Raw genomic sequence first — 19,391 nt, 5'->3', positions numbered from 1 at the left:
GTCTGCATTTTATGAACTGAATTATATTTTTCATTTTTATAAAATGTTTTTGGTGAGGAGTATAATTAATTTACTATTCATCCATTCACTATCCAAAATCACAATACCTACAAATCTGTATAATGAGACCTTCCAAAATAATGGTACCCAACATCTACCGGATTATTTTTAAAGTGTTGAGAAAAACCTTCCAATTTCAATAGAATTTCTGGTAAACTCTCACTCAATGCTTTGGTCTCAGTTAACTTTCCTGTTGCAAATGATACATTTTTCGCACACGCGGCCCTTTAATCAAAGTGGTAAACACATATTATTAGGCCAAAGGTTAATCTAGATTGATCTGAAGTATTTTGCCTTTCATATAGTAAATATGGATTTCACTCGAATATTGATCATTTTGCAGGTTTTCGAGTTTTTTACGCGAAGTACGCTCATTTTGCAGGTTTTCGAGTTTGTTACTCGAAATGCGCTCAAATGAACGAAGTTCGAGTTTAACTTTCCTGTTGCAAATGATACATTTTTCGCACATGCGGCCCTTAATCAAAGTGGTAGACACATATTATTAGGCCAAAGGTTAATCTAGATTGATCTGAAGTATTTTGCCTTTCATATACTGTAAATAGTAAATATGGATTTCACTCGAATATTGATCATTTTGCAGGTTTTCGAGTGTTTGACTCGAAGTACGCTCATTTTGCAGGTTATCGAGTTTTTAACTCGAAATGCGCTCAAATGAACGAAGTTCGAGTTAAACTTTCCTGTTGCAAATGATACATTTTTCGCACATGCGGCCCTTAATCAAAGTGGTAAACACATATTATTTAGCAAAGGTTAATCTAGATTGATCTGAAGTATTTTGCCTTTCATATAGTAAATATGGATTTCACTCGAATATTGATCATTTTGCAGGTTTTCGAGTTTTTACTCGAAGTACGCTCATTTTGCAGGTTGTCGAGTTTGTTACTCGAAATGCGCTCAAATGAACGAAGTTCGAGTTTAACTTTCCTGTTGCAAATGATACATTTTTCGCACATGCGGCCCTTAATCAAAGTGGTAAACACATATTATTAGGCCAAAGTTTAATCTAGATTGATCTGAAGTATTTTGCCTTTCATATATAGTAAATATGGATTTCACTCGATTATTGATCATTTTGCAGGTTTTCGAGTTTGAAACTCGAAGTGCGCTAAAATGAACGATTTTCGAGCTATATAAAAAGTAGAGGGTGCTAAAACTAAATAAAAGCGTTTTAGGGTTACGGTAAAGTCATCCGTAAGGGGGGTTGGATACCACGGTACCATTAATATTGCAACTCGATACTCGAAAATTGCAACTCGATACTCGAAAATTGAACTCGATACTCGAAGATTTCAACTCGATACTCGAAAATTTCAACTCGAAACTCGATACTCGAACTCGAAACTCGATACTCGAACTCGAAACTCGATACTCGAAGATTAGCAACACACGAGATGAATAGTACTATCTTCCTTCGGGGCTGCGCCCCTCAGGAAAATAGTACTATTGATCTCACCTCGGGCCCATAGTTTTAACCAGAACCTCTCATGGCAGTATATATTTGTATAATATTTTGGATCTAGTTTTGCTACATCATGATTAGTGGAACCAATGTTTTTTTTTTTTTTTATGCCTCAACTGATAAGACTAGAATTGGTTCTCCATTTTTTATGCCCCCTGTGCTTTCCATGAGGGGTCGAAGGGTCATGGGGCCAAAATTTCAAATTTGTTATATCATGTTGCAATCCATCCCTCAAATTGTTTGTTCCTCTCATTGCTCAGAATAGATGAAATCACATGATGAGTCAAAGGTTATGGATGCACATTCTATTTGACTTTGACTGCATAAACTCTGAACGGGGACATGTTGGGCTATCTTTTAGACTACCCTACCATTTTTTACATTCACAGTGCATGTGTATGGGTCGTTCATAAAAGACCCCCATTGAAAATCTACAGTGGTAGGGTATTCTAAAAGAAATCCTAAGGGGGGGGCTGATGCAAAAAAAAATTATTGCGAAAATTTTTCGCCCCCCTTTACAGACCTCGACAATTTCAGGGCCCCCTTTTGACATGAAAATTATGGGTCAATCCATAGAAAAGCATATAACTCAATTTTTCCAGGAAAATTTGTGGTCATTTTTTCAGGCCCCCCCCCTTAGGAGGGTCCAAAATTTTCAGGGCCCCCTTTTTGCATCAGCCCCCCTTACAAGTGTTTGTGAACGGTCCCTAAGGGAGTAATTTGACCTATCTGACCTTATAACTCCTGAACTAAGAAGAATATGACCATTGACTTTTTATTCCCTGTGATGAGTGGAACAATTTGAGATACATAACAACGTGATGGAGTTATTTTTAAGTTTTGGCCCCACAGTGACCTTATATTGATACATCAGGGAACAACCCAAAAGTTCTAACGAAAGTCCTTTCGTTAGAAGCCTAACCTCCCCCTCCCCTCTAACGTAAGTTTTCAAATATCGAAAATTCCTACCCCGGATTCCAACCCGGATTCATAGGATACAGGGCCGTCGCTATGGTGGATGGGGATGTGGAGGAGTGCGACAGTGCAATGATATTGATCACGTATATGGAAGAAACCAATATTCTATTTTTTTTTTAAATATTTTTCTTCATACCTTTTTGGGCACGAAAAAAATTATGACTTGCTGGATTTTCAAATAAAAAAGCGGTACAGCTGATTTAAAAAATGAACTTACAAATTGCAGGTTGCGAGTACTGCACTCTATCGATTTGAAATTATTTTGAAGCAACCACTGTAAAATGTCAATATTGTACTTCAAAAAATACTACTTTTAAAATTATATTTTAAATGCTTAAAAAAACTTTGACCGATGTTTTAACTACTTTTTTACAAACGTAAACTGACTTTTTGACCCACTCCCTCCCTAACGAAAGGACTTATAGGGCTTCATCGAACTTTTGGGTTGTTCCCTTATTATCATCCGCAAAATCGATACTTAGAGACATTCCTGTAAAATTTAAGATATTGATGTTCCTGGTAAACATGTTAAAAAACAGAGAGAAAAAATGATAATAAAAAATTAAGAGAAAAAAATGAAAACCATAATAACTTATGTGTGGGTGTGTGTTTATGGTCATTTGAATTTTAGTAAGTTGGGTAACATAATATTAATTTAATATATTTCACGTTTATGAATATTACCGAGGGGATAACCAGAAGTCGTTATGACAAAATTGTCCCTATATTTCAAAACAACTTTTTTTTGCTGAAATTCTATTTATCAGAAAGTTTTTTAACTCATCATTGCAAAACAAAACATCTATTTTGGACATACGCAGTTCTGGTTCTAAGCCGTTGTTTATCATGTTTATATGCAATGGTATTTGTTACACATCTTATTATTTAATTAAGGCAGGGCTGGCAATAAGTTTTCATGATGATGGTTAGGGGACTACTTTGAATTTTGTCCTTAGCCGGGCTATGCAATAATTCTGAGCCGGGGGATTTCCAAATGGCAGATCAAGAAATAACCGCCCCGCGCTTTGCCAAAATCCCCCAATGCATATGCCAAATATTTGGAATTGGCATATTTAAGCGTTTTCGTACTGTTTTCCTAAGACTTTTTTCCGGGGACTTTTTACAGCGTTTTATTAAAAAGGTGCCCCATGAATGTGTGGCAAAACTCGCTTTCCTCTTCCCCTTATGTCTTGCCAAAAATAGCTTGTGCCCCCTTTCAGCTGACCAAAATATCACCACCCCCCATGTTACCCTCCCCCAGAGCTCAAAATTATTGCACAACCAGAAAATAATAGTTTTTTAAATGTCCCGGTAAATGTAGACATTCCACTTGTATGTCTATTGAAAATTTGATGAGCAGGTGCGGGGTAAGGGCCAAGCGCCCGGCCACGAGCCGCTTGACCTCTACTGCAATATACGCTCCCCTTTGGATCTTCAAAATTTCTAAATTACTCAGAATTTTAAATCACAACAAAGTAAGCCTATTCCTCTTAACCACAAGAAAGCTGCAGTCAGTGCTGCCGAGAGCCATTACCGGTACGGGTCCGGGGATAAAATGATCGCACGGGCGCCCTTTTTACGGCCCCCTGAGGTATCTTTTATTTGCTTTTATGGACCCATGCTTTCTTTATTTTTTACGGGGTCCCCTAGGACCCCGGGTCCGGGGGTAACACCCCCCCCCCCGGCGGCACTGCCTGCAGTAGACTATATACAATGATATTTACGGGCAATAACCAGGAGCGAATCCAGTTCTCACGGTCCCTGTACTCCCGTGTATGATTATCTGCCGTTATTAATGCTCGTCTGAAATTTTGTAAAATATGGGATGATTTCTGGGAAGCACAAAAAGTTTCATTTTTCAAAACAAATTCGCAGAATGGTGCAAAAAGGTGTTCTTCGTCTAAATCAAGTAAAATAAATGTATATCCAATTATTTATCATGCACGCAATATTGCTCGAAATGCTTATTTTAACTCGGTTTCGGGACTAGTTGTAGGCCCTACGTGTTCCTGTCCAAAAAAGCATGCGAGGGTTTCGCGAAATCGATTTAAAAAGTTGTTTTTGCTCTGAAATGTTCACAAAATATTCAAAAAGGTGAATGTTTTCACTTTGACCAGGCAATTTTGATAAAACTGTTGCAAAATTTTACAACTCCGATCGATCATATGATTCATATCCCTCGAGCTCATCTCAGAATTGCCAATATAGTCGAATTTGCCGTGAAAATTGGGGTGAGCGAAGCACGAGCAGGTTAAATTTGTCAAACCTGGATCCGCTCTTTCTGGCAATAACTCCCCTGTTACTGCCCCTCCGTCCTTCACTTTTATATAGGCCTACGCTATATAGGCCGGTATTCACAAAAGAAGACTAACTTTAGTCCTGGATTATCGCTAGTCCGGGACTAGTTAGTCCTGGTCTAAGGATGATCCACGGACCAGGGCTAATTGGTATTCACAAAAGCTGGACTAACAAGTCCAGGCCTAACTCGCGATCTGAAATTTAATCCGCGGACTAACTTTTCAGATTGCGCGTTAGGCCTGGACTAACGCGAGCTCTAAAGGTCAATCCACGGACTAATTGAACTGCACATGCGCAACAGCGTCGTCAGAGGCCGCACATCATCGATCGCGGTTTTTTTTTTATCGTAGCTCGATAAGGATGTAACAAGAAATCAATCTTGAAACACCCTGTTTACTGTTATACATTAATACATATTTATTTATGTGTTTATATTTATTTATGTGTTTTCTTTCTTTATAGGCTATTTTCTTTTTAATTTAAAGTAGGCCAACGGGATTTTGAAAGAACGGCTGGCAAAACAAATAGTTACATTAAACAAGTAAAGGTAGGCCCTGCGTTTATACAGTAGGCCTAGTGCCTATTTAGTAGCATGGATAGTAATAGTAGGCTTTATATAGCGTATATAAAAGTGAAGGGCGGAGGGGCAGTAACAGGGGAGTTATTGCCAGAAAGAGCGGATCCAGGTTTGACAAATTTTACCTGCTCGTGCTTCGCTCATCCCAATTTTCACGGCAAATTCGACTATATTGGCAATTCTGAGATGAGCTCGAGGGATATGATCGATCGGAGTTGTACAATTTTGCAACAGTTTTATCAAAATCGCCTGGTCAAAGTGAAAACATTCACCTTTTTGAATATTTTGTGAACATTTCAGAGCAAAAACACCTTTTTAAATCGATTTCGCGAAACCCTCGCATGCTTTTTTGGACTGGAACACGTAGGGCCTAAAACTTGTCCCGAAACCGAGTTAAAATAAGCATTTCGAGCAATATTGCGTGCATGATAAATAATTGGATACATTATGCACATTTATTTTACTTGATTTAGACGAAGAACACCTTTTTGCACCATTCTGCGAATTTGTTTTGAAAAATGAAACTTTTTGTGCGTCCCAGAAATCATCCCATATTTTACCAAATTTCCGACGAGCATTAATAACGGCAGATAATCATACACGGGAGTACAGGGACCGTGGGAACTGGATTCGCTCCTGGTTATTGCCCGTTATATAATACCATTGCATATATACATGATAAACAACGGCTTAGAACCATAACTGCGTATGTCCAAAATAAATGTTTTGTTTTGCAATGATGAGTTCAAAAACTTTCTGATAAATAGAATTTCAGCAAAAAAAAGTTGTTTTGAAATATAGGGACAGAACACTTCTGTCAATTTTGTCATACGTCAAATAACGACTTCTGGTTAGTCCCCTCGGTAATATTCATAAACGTGAAATATATTAAATTAATATTATGTTACCCAACTTACCAAAATTCAAATGACCATAAACACACACCCACACATAAGTTATTATGGTTTTCATTTTTTTCTCTTAATTTTTTTATTATTATTTTTTCTCTCTGTTTTTTAACATGTTTACCAGGAACATCAATATCTTACATTTTACAGGAATGTCTCTAAGTATCGATTTTGCTGATGATAATAAGGGAACAACCCAAAAGTTCGATGAAGCCCTATAAACGAAAGTCCTTTCGTTAGGGAGGGAGGGGGTCAAAAAGTCAGATTACGTTTGTAAAAAAGTAGTTAAAAACATCGGTCAAAGTTGATCTTTTTTTAAGCATTTAAAATATAATTTTAAAATTTTAGTATTTTTGAAGTACGATATTGACATTTTACAGTGGTTGCTTCAAAATAATTTCAAATCGATATAGAGTGCAGTACTTGCAACCTGCAATTTGTAAGTTCATTTTTTTTATTTGAAAATCCAGCAAGTCATACTTTTTTTCGTGCCCAAAAAGGTATGAAGAAAAATATTTTAAAATAAAATAGAATATTGGTTTCTTCCATATACGTGATCAATATCATTGCACTGTCGCACTCCTCCACATCCCCATCCACCATAGCGACGGCCCTGTATCCTATGAATCCGGGTTGGAATCCGGGGTTGGAATTTTCGATATTTGAAAACTTACGTTAGAGGGGAGGGGGAGGGGGTTAGCCTTCTAACGAAAGGACTTTCGTTTATAGGGCTTCATCGAACTTTTGGGTTGTTCCCTAATGTATCAATATAAGGTCACTGTGGGGCCAAAACTTAAAAATAGCCCCATCATGTTGTTATGTATCTCAAATTGTTCCACTCATCACAGGGAATAAAAAAGTCAATGGTCATATTCTTCTTAGTTCAGGAGTTATAAGGTCAGATAGGACAAATTACTCCCTTAGGGACCGTTCACAAACACTTGTAAGGGGGGGCTGATGCAAAAAGGGGGCCCTGAACATTTTTGACCCTCCTAAGGGGGGCCCTGAAAAAAATGACCACAAATTTTCCTGGAAAAATTGAGTTTATATGCTTTTCTATGGGATTGACCCATAATTTTCATGTCAAAAAGGGGGCCCTGAAATTTTCGAGGTCTGTAAAGGGGGGCCGAAAAATTTTTGTGATGACATTTTTTTGCATCAGGCCCCCCCCCTTACAAGTGTTTGTGAACGGACCCTTATTATAGGAAATCTCAAACATTAATTCACAATTTTGTACAAATTTTCATAGTCATGTCCCCGTTCAGAGTTTATGCAGTTATACATTTCTCAAACGAATTGTTTTCCTATACTATTTTGTTTGCCAGAGGAGTATTTTGAGACAAGTTGTGATTAAATCGGTGCACTTTGAAAATTTGGCGACTGTGCATGTGATATTTGACCTTTGACCTATTTTACTCTATAACTCCTGAACTAACCATTAGTTCAGAATGACAGTTGACTTTTTTTTATTCCAAGCAATGAGAGGAACAAACAATTTGAGGGATGGATTGCAACATGATATAACAAATTTGAAATTTTGGCCCCATGACCCTTCGACCCCTTATGGGAAGCACAGGGGGCATAAAAAATGGAGAACCAATTCTAGTCTTATCAGTTGAGGCATAAGGATGCAAAAAAACATTGGTTCCACTAATCATAATGTAGCAAAACTAGATCCCAAATATTACCCAATAGCGCCCTGTACTACCATGGCGAAAACAGACAAAATGTTCACTGAGTAACTACACTGCATTTTGGGCAGCTAAAGAATAATAAACAAATGTCAACAAGAAAAGAGGTTACGGTTATCTGCTTTGGCTTAATAAATAACAAGATCAATAATAACAACTTCAAACTTTAATCTGCCACCATAGAAAGTTGCATTAAAATATAAAAATTCAAATTGTATTAATAATTAAATAACAAACATTTTTCACGCACTTGAAATGAAGAGGCATGATTATGCTGATTTACTGGAATGGTCCAGAAAAATGTTCACTGCAACTTTGCAATCTATATCAAATCTAGTGGTTCTTTAACATTTTATGTATCATTTGTACATTGATTTCCTTTAAAAACATTCACAGAAGAGATCTTGCACAAACATCTTTAGTCATCCAATTGGTGGTGTCAAATGTTACTACTCATCATGCTTGAAGATACCTGTAACAGGAAAGAAAGAAATAGAGTAGTTAAAAACTCATAATATTGGGGCTCTTTCTTTTCTCCTGTGGGTGGTCAGATTTTTTGGTTTTCATTTCGTACCAAAATAATCTGATTACCATGTTTTATATTTATTATACTCAGTGACGGCGCCAGGAATTTTTTTAGGGGGGTGGGGGCAAAGTGAATTTCAGGGGGAGCAAAATCAACAAATTTGCACAAAATTACCGCAAAAAGTGGAATTTTTTTTTTTTGGGGGGGGGGGGCAAGAGTTCTGACTGAGATGGCAATTCCCACCATGCCCCCTGTGGCGCCGTCACTGATTATACTAGTGGTTTTGATATAAACAGCTGTTTCACAATGGTGAAAATAATGTTAACAGTGCAGGATGGTTAACCATGGGGATGAGGCTATTACTATTTTGTTCAAACATCTAAACAGGACAAATTTCAGGCCCAAAATTTCACTGACATTATGATAAATATATGAGTTTTCTTCTGGTACCAAATCTCTATTTTGATAGGATTAAGTGGGAGAGGAAATGAGGCTGTCAATCTGGCTATGTACACCCCTTTAAATAAAGTGAGTCATCACTTGGGATTTTGAGAATAAACCTGAAGTTGGAGTCATTTGGGATTTAAAACTTGAGTAAGTGACAAATCCCAAAATGATGAGTCGAGTCCGAGTTGAGTCGTTACAAGTCTTGGGGAATTACAATATGTTACAATGTGATTGTAGGTTTCAATTCATGTAAATTTCCAGTTTTCTCAAAACTTACTATGAAATTGAAAGAATTTACATCTCATTAAAATATCAAAATTTTATGGATTTTATGGTTCTTACAAGTAACATTGATATTAAACATGTTAAAAGAAACTCACCATTTATAGATTTAGGCTAAGGCTGTCATTTCTTGCTTTCTGTTCAACCAATGTCTCACGGCACATCTGAAACAACTGAAAACAAAATAGCAACATTTTAGAAATAGATATCATCTAACATTTTGAACACAAAATTAACATTTTTCCTGTGATGTAAACCAAGTTTCAAACAGTTTGTCATGAAATTTAACTTGGAATTCAGACGTATGTTATTATAAATGTTAACCAAATAACCAGTATATCATCATGGTATTACCAAGCCCAATTTTAAATATTGGGCTAAGCCATTGGGCAAAGTCCACACACCACCTGTTGAAGATTTAGAAATATCTTCCACAGGGGGAGTATGAATTTCAAATGGAATTAGCACATTAACCAACACTATTTGACACTCACTCTCCTATTGTGTGTTCATTCCATTTGAAAATTTGTAACATCTTCCACAGGGGCAATGTGGATTTTAAATGGAATAGCCCAATATTACTGTGGGTGGGGTGTGTATGTGTGCATGCTCACAGGTGATGTTGAAAAGGTGGCTATGCTGGTACCCGGGGGGGGGGGGGTACTCAATACAAATGACCATACGGGGACGTGCCGCAAACATGGGTAGCATTTTCGGCCTTCTGGTATATCAATGACCCCTTTTTCAAAGCCTATTTTGGTGTATGAATGGGTCCTTTTTTCAAAATTTTCTCAATTTTTTCGGAAAACAGCCCAATTTTTCCATAATCTAGCCAAGATTTTCCCAAACTTTTGGGAAAATTTTAAAAAACTAAGACAATTTTGGTTAAATTTGGCCGAAAATTTTGACTTTTGGTATATCAATGGGTCCAAATTTCTTGAAAAATTGGTATATTTATGGGTCCACTTCCAAAATCTCAGCGGCACATCCCTACCAAAACCAAACTTGAGTACCCCCCCCCCCGGTGCTGGTATGGGGTGGGCATTTGGAGTGGGGTGTGTCTTAGTGTGACAGCAGTGGACTGTGCATGAGTCTATGTTGGTTTCAAATCATGCAAATTTCCAGATTTCTCACAATTTAAAGAATTGGATCCTTTTATCATGTTTCCATTGTTCTTACATTGTATTAAACATTTAAAAAAAACTCACCATTTGTAGATTTAGGTTAAGGCTCAGGCCGTAATTTCCAGTTTTCAGTGCAACCAAACCAATGTAGCTTTCAGTACAACCAATGTCTCACACCTCTGAAACAACAGAAAACAAAATGGCAACATTTCAGAAATAGATACCATCTTCAAATATTTGAACATTTGTCCTATCATGAAAACCTACTTAGTAGCACTAGCAAGTTTTATACTGTTTTTTCATGAAATTGAACTTGTAATTGAGACATTTTGTTATTGTAAAAGTTGAAATAAACCAAATTATTAGTAATTGGGCTAAGCCATTTAAAGTCCACACTCCCCCTGTAAAAAAGATTTTGAAAGATTGAAACTCACACTCCCTCAGATGCTGAATCTTTATCAGATGGTGTATGGAATTCAATGAAGCTGCCTAATGCGTTCATTCTATTTAAAATTCATACTCTCCTTGTCAGTGGCGGCGCTACAGGGAGGGAGGTGGCAAGGGGGAATTCCCCCCAATATTTTTCTTGCCCCCCACTTTTGAGGCAAAACCACCAAAATCACGTAAATTCCCACTTTTTTGCAGCAATTTTGCGCAAAATTTGCCAATTTTTTCCCCCTGAAATTCACTTTGCCCCCCCAATGCTCCCCTGAAAAAAAAAATTCCTGGTGCCGCCACTGCTCCTTGTGGAAAATATTTGTAACATCCACAGGGGTCATGTGGATCTTAAATGAAAACACATTAAATTCACGAATTTTTAACCATGTCCCTGCTAAATGTATTTAGTACACCCACTTTTATATATACACCCCATCCCCTGCATACCAATGCCATGGGCATTATGTTACAAGTCCCCTGCATGAGGTATGCCCCCGGCCCAGCATGCCAGCCACTAGGTTACATATCATTCTTGTTGTGCTATCCCCGGGTGAAAGTGTTTGTGAACTCACATGTGTGTGCAAGTTATTTTGGGGGTACCACCAGTATGCATTTCTTGTGGGTATGCACTCGAAGTTATTGTGGGCATACACTTGCGTGCGCAAAGTTATGGTGGGTACGCACTCGTGTGCGCACGCCGGGGTGCGAGTATGTACAAGCGTGTGTGAGCGTAATTACACACGAACCTCATATTTGGCCATTTTAACCTCAAAAGTGCAAATTTGTGCGCGCTTCGTGCGAATTTATTCCACCAAATATGCTAGATTCACTATACTTAAAGAAATTTGAATATGCCACTACGAAATCCAGCGGAATCTTCAGTGGATAATGCTTTAAAGCCTGTGTGATCACTACTGTACCAGCACTGCTTTAATGGCTTTATACCAGTTAAGCCCCGTCCTGACTCCACATCGCAGCGCGATGCGATGCTGCGATGCTATAAAAACTGTAATCTGAGTCAGGTGTTTACGAGCTCAGCGGTGAAAATTCTTATCGCGCTGTGGAAATTTTGGTCCGCGATGGAGTTGAATAATGTTCAACTTTTTTGCATCGCGCTGCGATATCGCAGGTCAAAATCAAGGTCGGTAGAATGACCTTAAAAGAAGATGCAGATCCCACATGCTTTTAAAACATCGCAACATCGCGCAATGAAAATAAAATGTACATTTTAATTTCATCGGGCGATGCTGCGATGTTTGAAAAGCATCGCATCGCGCTGCGAAGTGGAGTCAGGATCGGGCTTTAAGCATTGGATCGCGGCGATCAGAAGGACATCCCTAAAGTCCGATTCAGACTCCACCACACATTGCAGCATGATGCTATGAATGCTTTTAAAACATTGCGGCATCACACGATGAGATAAAATGTCAACCTAACCATGATGTCCTTCTGATCGCCTTGATCCAGTGTTTACCTTTACACCATGACTTGTTTATACATGTATTATGTATGCTAGCATTTCATGATGTATGGCAAATACATCAGGACATACAGTGACATAGGCATACGTACATGTATGCGTAAGCTTACGTGGCATGAAAATTTAAGGTTGAAAATAGCTCTGGTTACGGCATACCTGGCTACTAATTCACGTCTATGCTTCATTACTTTGCAGACCGCAGTCTCCGTTACATCTTACACGAACGAAAATATACAAAATGCATTTTTAGATGGAAAAATTGGGCATTTTTACCCGAGTAATGTGGCGGTAGGTATGGCTACATGTCAAAATTCCAATTAATTACGGGCATTAATAAAGCACTTCCGGGAACTGTTGATGGGCGGGGCGTTACTAATTTACATATGTTAATGATGTTTCGTCACAGATGATGTCCTTTAATGTTTTAATTCGTTTTTAAATAAAAATGAACAAATAATCACAATACTCACCGGAAATTTCAGCCTTTCTTGTAGTTTCGCGGCCCGATTCCCGGTTTGGTGAACGAAACTCGGCCTATAAACTTATTTACGTAGGTTCCAAGGTGACCTTTCATAACATTTACAAAGCCGCAGTAAGTTTGAAAGTTCTGATCACTTTGTTTGCCCCTGACAGTATTTTTATTCAACAAAATGCTTAAAAAAGTGCCCAAAACTGCTATTTCACAGCCACCGGTCACCGCTTAGTCCACAAGTTAAACCTGCCCTCTCAGTGGACTAAATTTGGTGCCGTTTTTGCATCATTTTAGTCCAGGACTAAGCCTAGTCCACTTTTGTGAATACCAAATAACTTTAGTCCTGGACTAAACCTCTGATTTAGTCCAGGACTAAAGTTAGTCTCCTTTTGTGAATACCGGCCATAAACCCTACTATTACTATATATCCATGCTACTAAATAGGCACTAGGCCTAACTGTATAAACGCAGGGCCTATACCTTTACTTGTTTAATGTAACTTTTTGTTTTGGTAGCCGTTCTTTCAAAATCCCGTTGGCCTACTTTAAATTAAAAAGAAAATAGCCTATAAAGAAAGAAAACACATAAATAAATATAAACACATAAATAAATATGTATTAATGTATAACAGTAAACATGGTGTTTCAAGATTGATTTCTTGTTACATCCTTATCAAGCTACCATAAAAAAAAAACGCGATCGCATGATGTGCGGCCTCTGACGACGCTGTTGCGCATGTGCAGTTCAATTAGTCAGTGGATTGACCTTTAGATCTCGCGTTAGTCCAGGCCTAACGCGCAATCTGAAAATTTAGTCCGCGGATTAACTTTCAGATCGCGATTTAGGCCTGGACTAGTTAGTCCAGCTTTTGTGAATACCAATTAGTCCTGGTCCGTGGATCATCCTTAGACCAGGACTAACTAGTCCCGGACTAGCGATAATCCAGGACTAAAGTTAGTCTTCTTTTGTGAATACCGGCCTTGGATACTAAGTTTGTGCGTATGTAAACATAATGTACGCATAACTCTGACGCCTTAAATGTGTGTTACGCTTTTGTGCGCTACGCTTATGTGTGCGTCTCTAGAGGTACACTTTTCAAGTATCATCTTTGAGCAGTTAAGTTACTTTGCTTTCATTTCTGTTTCATTACAATCTTGGAGATCCTTATAGTTTAAAGCCAGCTTGTTTAGTATATTCAACATAAAAAAGAAATGACCAATAGAAATTAAAGCAAACTAGATTTTAATTTAAATATCTTTAATATAATTTTCTTTGTCCAAATGATACAATGTGTTTTGGATTAAAATTTGAAATTTTTTAATCAGTGTAGGCCTATACGTTATCGTTCGTATCAAAAATCAACATTTTCCATTTCCAAAAAAAGGACAGCAGCAAAATTATGTAAATATTTAAGACTGGATGTCTGTACCAATTCAGCAAGGTGCGGCCAAAGCCAAAAAATGAAGGTCAATGGATTTTGTCCAAATCTTATGACAGGAAAGGTTATTGGGTCTAATGATTATGTAGCTTGATAAAAAATTCAAATGTGCCTTGTCGCCATGACAACGGGCCTTTGAAGTTGGCTACAGAAAAAGTCAGTTTTTTCAATTTCGCAGTACTGAAAGAGGCTCATTTTCGGCCGGCTCTAACAAAATTGCTGTAAGTACAGGATAATTGAAATTTCTTCTGATAAATACCTATACATTACATGTTACAAAAATAGTATTGCCATTTTTTTCAATCATCCATAATATTGCGCTATACGCAATGCAAAATCCCGCTTTTATGTACTTTTTTTCTTTAGTAAAAGTACTATAACTTTAAAAGTCAATAACTCTCAAGGTAGGGTTTGCTGATTTAAGTCTGGGAGTGAATGAGAATAACCATGAATGGGGTTGATAAATCATCCAATAAAAAAATGGGGTCTGTACCCCATAGCGAAATTTTACTTATACGAAAATTCACTATTTTCGATTAAAATTAGCTAATTACATAGCACTCTTACAGTAAACGTAATCATTTATTGGTCAGAGACTTACAAATAACATACCGAGAAATGTTTATTGACCCATATCTTATCCATAGACTTCCACTTAAGTATGTATGCAAATTTTCATAGCCACATTATTGGTCAAACAACTCCCACCCCATTAACAATTAATATTCTCAAACCGAAAAGTAGGGTAAGTTACGTTGTTGATAATTGTGTGGGTAATTATGTGGGTATCTGTCTATTATTATCATCCAATTGATAATTAATGATAAATGGTACTTTTCCAACAAAATCAAATTTGGCGTCCAGAATAACTTTGTCAAAATCAACAATCTTTCCCGCCACGTTTGTTATCTATTAGACAATCATCCATCTAGTGTATAGAAATTAAAAAAAAAAATGTCAAGAAATAGAATTGCCATATGAACATGATGAAAATTAAGGTAGATTACCTTGAGGAAAGCAAGGGGGATATATTTTGACCAGGATCATACAGTTTGTGATAGATTTAACCATGTAACTACAGTACCAGAGCTAGGTAACTTCGTCACTACTTTGGAGTAGGCCTAATGTTATAATAAAGCTACAATACAATCTACATTATAGTGTAAATGTGCATGCCATAATTTAAAGGATTATAAATGATGTCAATTGGTAAATTACGAGTTGTTTCTATAGTTTGCAAATCAACAACTGGCATTCCGATGAGTGAACAAGCAATTTGAAATAATGTAATGAAAAAAAAGTCAGTATTTTATGGTATGCTCAAGGCATTGTCGACAAATTTGACGCTAGAGCCAACTAAATCTAACCTAGTGAGAACATGAACAATCACTAACAGCAATCCTAATTTTGTCCAAATATGGTGCCTTTCGTCGAATGCTAACATCACTAGTGTCAATGTTAAGTGAGGAACAGATGTCTTTGAGGGTATTTATGCTCAAACTTTGAAGTTTGTCATTTTTTACAGAGCGGCATACATTTATTTCACCAACAATTATAGGATGAGAAACTTCCTGCACCACTTGTCTTAGGCTATCTTGAAACACCGCTGTCTGCTGGAGCTTCCAGATCATCAGTTATCTCCTCTAAATCTCCATTTGCTCTTTTCTTGGCTGAAAGTCTGGAGAAAAAACTACCTATTTGTTGTGGCGTCAGATAGTCTCTTGCACTAAACACCCTCTCGTTATTTTCATTCTTCAGACAACGCATTTGCTTAGCGACTCTAGAAGGATCATCTTTGTTCCCAGTGACCTCTCCATGTTCAAACCTTTTATGAGAAATTCTTTCTGCTTGTTAGAAAACCTGGTATGTTTTCTGCCTGATTTCAAGGCCCATCCAAGACATAATTCTGTTGTTGGTTCAGCTAGAATACAATGCTGCCCACCTGTGTTTCCTGAAACTTGTGGAAGTGTGCTTTCCTCTCTTGAAAGCATATTTGCATATCTCATTTTGGCTCTATCGAGTAGCCTTTCTCTCTGTTTGTACCGGTCATGTTTTCCTGACAGAATATGAGCTTCTAACGCTGATGATTTGATGTATGTCTTTGTACATACCAGTTGAGCTCACACTACTGGTAGAGTCAGGGAGGTAAATAAGGATAATTTACTGGGTGGGCAATTTAATTTATTTTTGCCCTCAAATTAGGGAAAATAATTTACTGGATGGGCAGCGATAATTAATTTCATAAAGACCTTTGGCAGGCCCGTATGCAGGGGGCCCCCCCCCCCAAATTTGGAAAAGTATACAAAAAGTCCCAAAATTTGCGAGCGTAGCGAGCCAAAAAAATCAGCGTTTTTACGCTTTTTTGGACAAAAAAGGTCCAAATTTTAGGAAGAAAGTCCACTTTTCACAAAATTTGGAAAAAAGGTCCACTTTTTCAAAATCAGCACCCCCCCAATGAAATCCTGCGTACGGGCCTGGGCCTTTGGATTTTCGGAAATGTAGACCTGGTTTTGCGTGGAAGTTGGCTTTGATGTAAAAAGTGGACTTTACCCTCCCCATAAGGCCAAGAAAAAAAATTGTTTCCTTGCCCTCAAATGAATTTTAACAATTGGGTCGGTCGGTCGGTCGGAATATCTTCTTTTTTAATTACTAGCAAACTCTGTGGAAATCTTATATATCATTTTATATTGTATGATAATTATTCCTGCTCCGAAGTTGTAAACATGGTAAATGAATAAATTGGCAAATGTTAAGAAAAGATACATCACTTTCATTATTCAACATCACTTTCAAAATGCAAGTTGATTTCAAGATATGCACGTTGGTACTAGTTTTATGATAAATATTATGGTGCCCAATTTGTTGTGGGCAAAATAATTTACTGGGTGGGCACTTTTGGGCAATGGGCAAGTTGAATTTACTGGGTGGGCAAAATAATTTACTGTGTGGGCATTTGCCCACCCAGTTAACATGTTATTTACCTCCCTGAGTAGAGTCGTAGAAGTTAACCACTGGAGAATTAATAATCTGACACTTACCATTTACCAGCTATATACTATTCTTATATAATTGATGAACTGTTGTTTGTACCGGCCCCTGATTGCCTTTTCAGCTAAACGCAGCCCGTCACCCAGCGCTGCTCTCTATTGCATTTTTCATTAACAATGCTTCTGCATCTGGTTTCTGTATAGCTTGTTTGTACCATTAGAATCGTTACTTTCTTCAATTAAGTCCCATTAAGTTATTTTAATACAATTAGTTTCAGTAATAATTAAAAAAAAATAATGAAACTATTTTTTACTGTAAATCCCCTTGTGAAAAAATTGAATTTTTTTAAAAACTTGGTACTTTTGAAAAGCCAGAACTTCTAAAATAGTTAAGAGCCCAATTTTTGAAAAGGATATATCAGTTAACAAGGGTTTACTCTAACTATGACATTATACAGTTTCAACATACAGATCCTACCTTTACATTTATGCCCCTTCAAAGTCGGGGTAAAATGACGCTTATGATTATTGCCCAAAAATGTACTTTTTCTACTTAAATTTGCAGGATCTTTTCGAAGAGTGACACACTCTTTCTTCATTTACAATGAATAACAAAGCATGTCTCTATCCTAAAATAAAAAAACAGAAAATTTATCGCATCTTATATAGTTGTAGCATAAGACCAAACTTTACCTTTTTTCAAAAATGAAAAATGCAATTTTGGTCATTTTCGGCTCAAATTTGTTTTGCCCGTTATTTTACCAACAGGCCAAATACAACTTTTTTAATATCATTTTGAAAATGTCCCACCTAAACCCTTTCTATGCTAGAAGAATCAAGGATTTCTATTTTTTTGACTTTGTCCGCATATTTAAAATTTTGCTTGAAAATAAGAGACCCTGAGTCTTAAGAGGTCTTGTTGATTTTTAGTATATTTATGATTTCTCATATGTGTTTGATCTCATGTTTTTAGGTGAAGCACATAAGACCTTGGCAGGCAAGGACATTCCGTCCAAAAAGCAGATACTGGTTGATTGCCGATGTCGGTGTTGTATAAAATTCACAGAAGAAGAAAGGAGTGGCATTTTCTCCAGATTCTATGACTTGGCGAATCATGAAAAACAAAACATCTATCTTAGAGGTTGCGTACGAGTAAAGCATGATGCTGATGTGAGACGTCGTGGGAATGGAGCTAGAGGTGTCGCTGATCGACGCAGCTTTGTATACACGATATCATTTGGGGCCAACACACAAACTGTGTGTCAGAAGTCGTTTTGTGCCTTGCATGGAATCGGGAAACCAAGACTAAAGAGAAAAGTGTTAGAAGTTGACCAGAGTATAGAAGATGGCAGAGGGAAGCACAATAATCATCCCAGAGTTGATGATGACATCAGAGGCCGAATCAGACAGCACATCGAACAATTTCCAGCGCGGGAAAGCCATTACAGCAGATCAAAGCAGACAACATGCAAGTACCTGGACGCATCCTTAAACATCACCAAAATGCACAAGCTGTTTCTAGGGGGTGCCCGCATCAGTCCGAAACGTCGTCAGTCCGAAACGTCCTCAGTCCGAACAGTCATCAGTCCGAAAATGAAATGCACTATTTTAGTTCGAAACGTCTTCAGTCCGAAACGTCTTCACTCCGACACGTCGTCAGTCCGAATCTGAAAAACACGTCGTCTGTCCGAATCTGAAAAACACGTCGTCAGTCCGAATCTGAAAAACACGTCGTCTGTCCGAATCTGAAAAACACGTCGTCAGTCCGAATCTGAAAAGCACGTCGTCAGTCCGATCTGAAAAACACGCCGTTAGTCCGAATCTGAAAAGCACGTCATCAGTCCGAATCTTAAAAACATGAACATTAAACCCGATGCTCCCGATGATTAAAACGCTGAACATAGAACCTGTTCCCAAAACTTGCCACTAATACTGATTGCTAGTGCCTTATACTAGATGATATAGGCACAAATTAGATCCGATGGTCTCCATGTTAGGGTTAGGATTAGGATTAGGGTTAGGATTAGGTTCAGGGTTAGGATTATGGTTCGGTTTAGGGTCATGGTTAGCATTAGCGTTAGGATTAGGGTTCAAGTTCAGGTCAGGGTTAGGGTTAGACGCCGGAACATCTGCTCCCGCGAGGATTAAGACGATAGACCCCTGAGGTTAGGGTTATGATTAGGCTTAGGTTAGGATTAACGTTAA

The 19,391-nt window shown here is 37.7% G+C and overlaps 1 protein-coding gene and 1 long non-coding RNA gene across 2 annotated transcripts in view; one reads left to right on the top strand and one right to left on the bottom strand.

The window, feature by feature from the left end:
- Positions 1–18,857, top strand: part of LOC140145242 (uncharacterized) — a 44,538-nt gene extending 25,681 nt beyond the window's left edge. The window contains exon 2 of the mRNA XM_072167011.1: positions 18,160–18,857. Within this exon, the coding sequence (XP_072023112.1) occupies positions 18,160–18,857 (698 nt within the window). The remainder of the gene's footprint in view (positions 1–18,159) is intronic.
- LOC140145240 (uncharacterized) lies at positions 7,519–12,638 on the bottom strand. The gene is made up of 4 exons (XR_011858009.1): positions 12,446–12,638; positions 10,456–10,550; positions 9,346–9,420; positions 7,519–8,464 (listed from the first exon to the last, which is right to left on the bottom strand). It is a non-coding gene; the product is annotated as an uncharacterized lncRNA (long non-coding RNA).
- Positions 18,858–19,391: the final 534 nt, after the last annotated feature.

The sequence above is a fragment of the Amphiura filiformis genome, unplaced genomic scaffold (genome assembly GCF_039555335.1).
Source record: "Amphiura filiformis unplaced genomic scaffold, Afil_fr2py scaffold_180, whole genome shotgun sequence".
Classification (NCBI taxonomy): domain Eukaryota; kingdom Metazoa; phylum Echinodermata; class Ophiuroidea; order Amphilepidida; family Amphiuridae; genus Amphiura; species Amphiura filiformis.
This window is presented reverse-complemented; position numbering and strand designations above follow the sequence as displayed.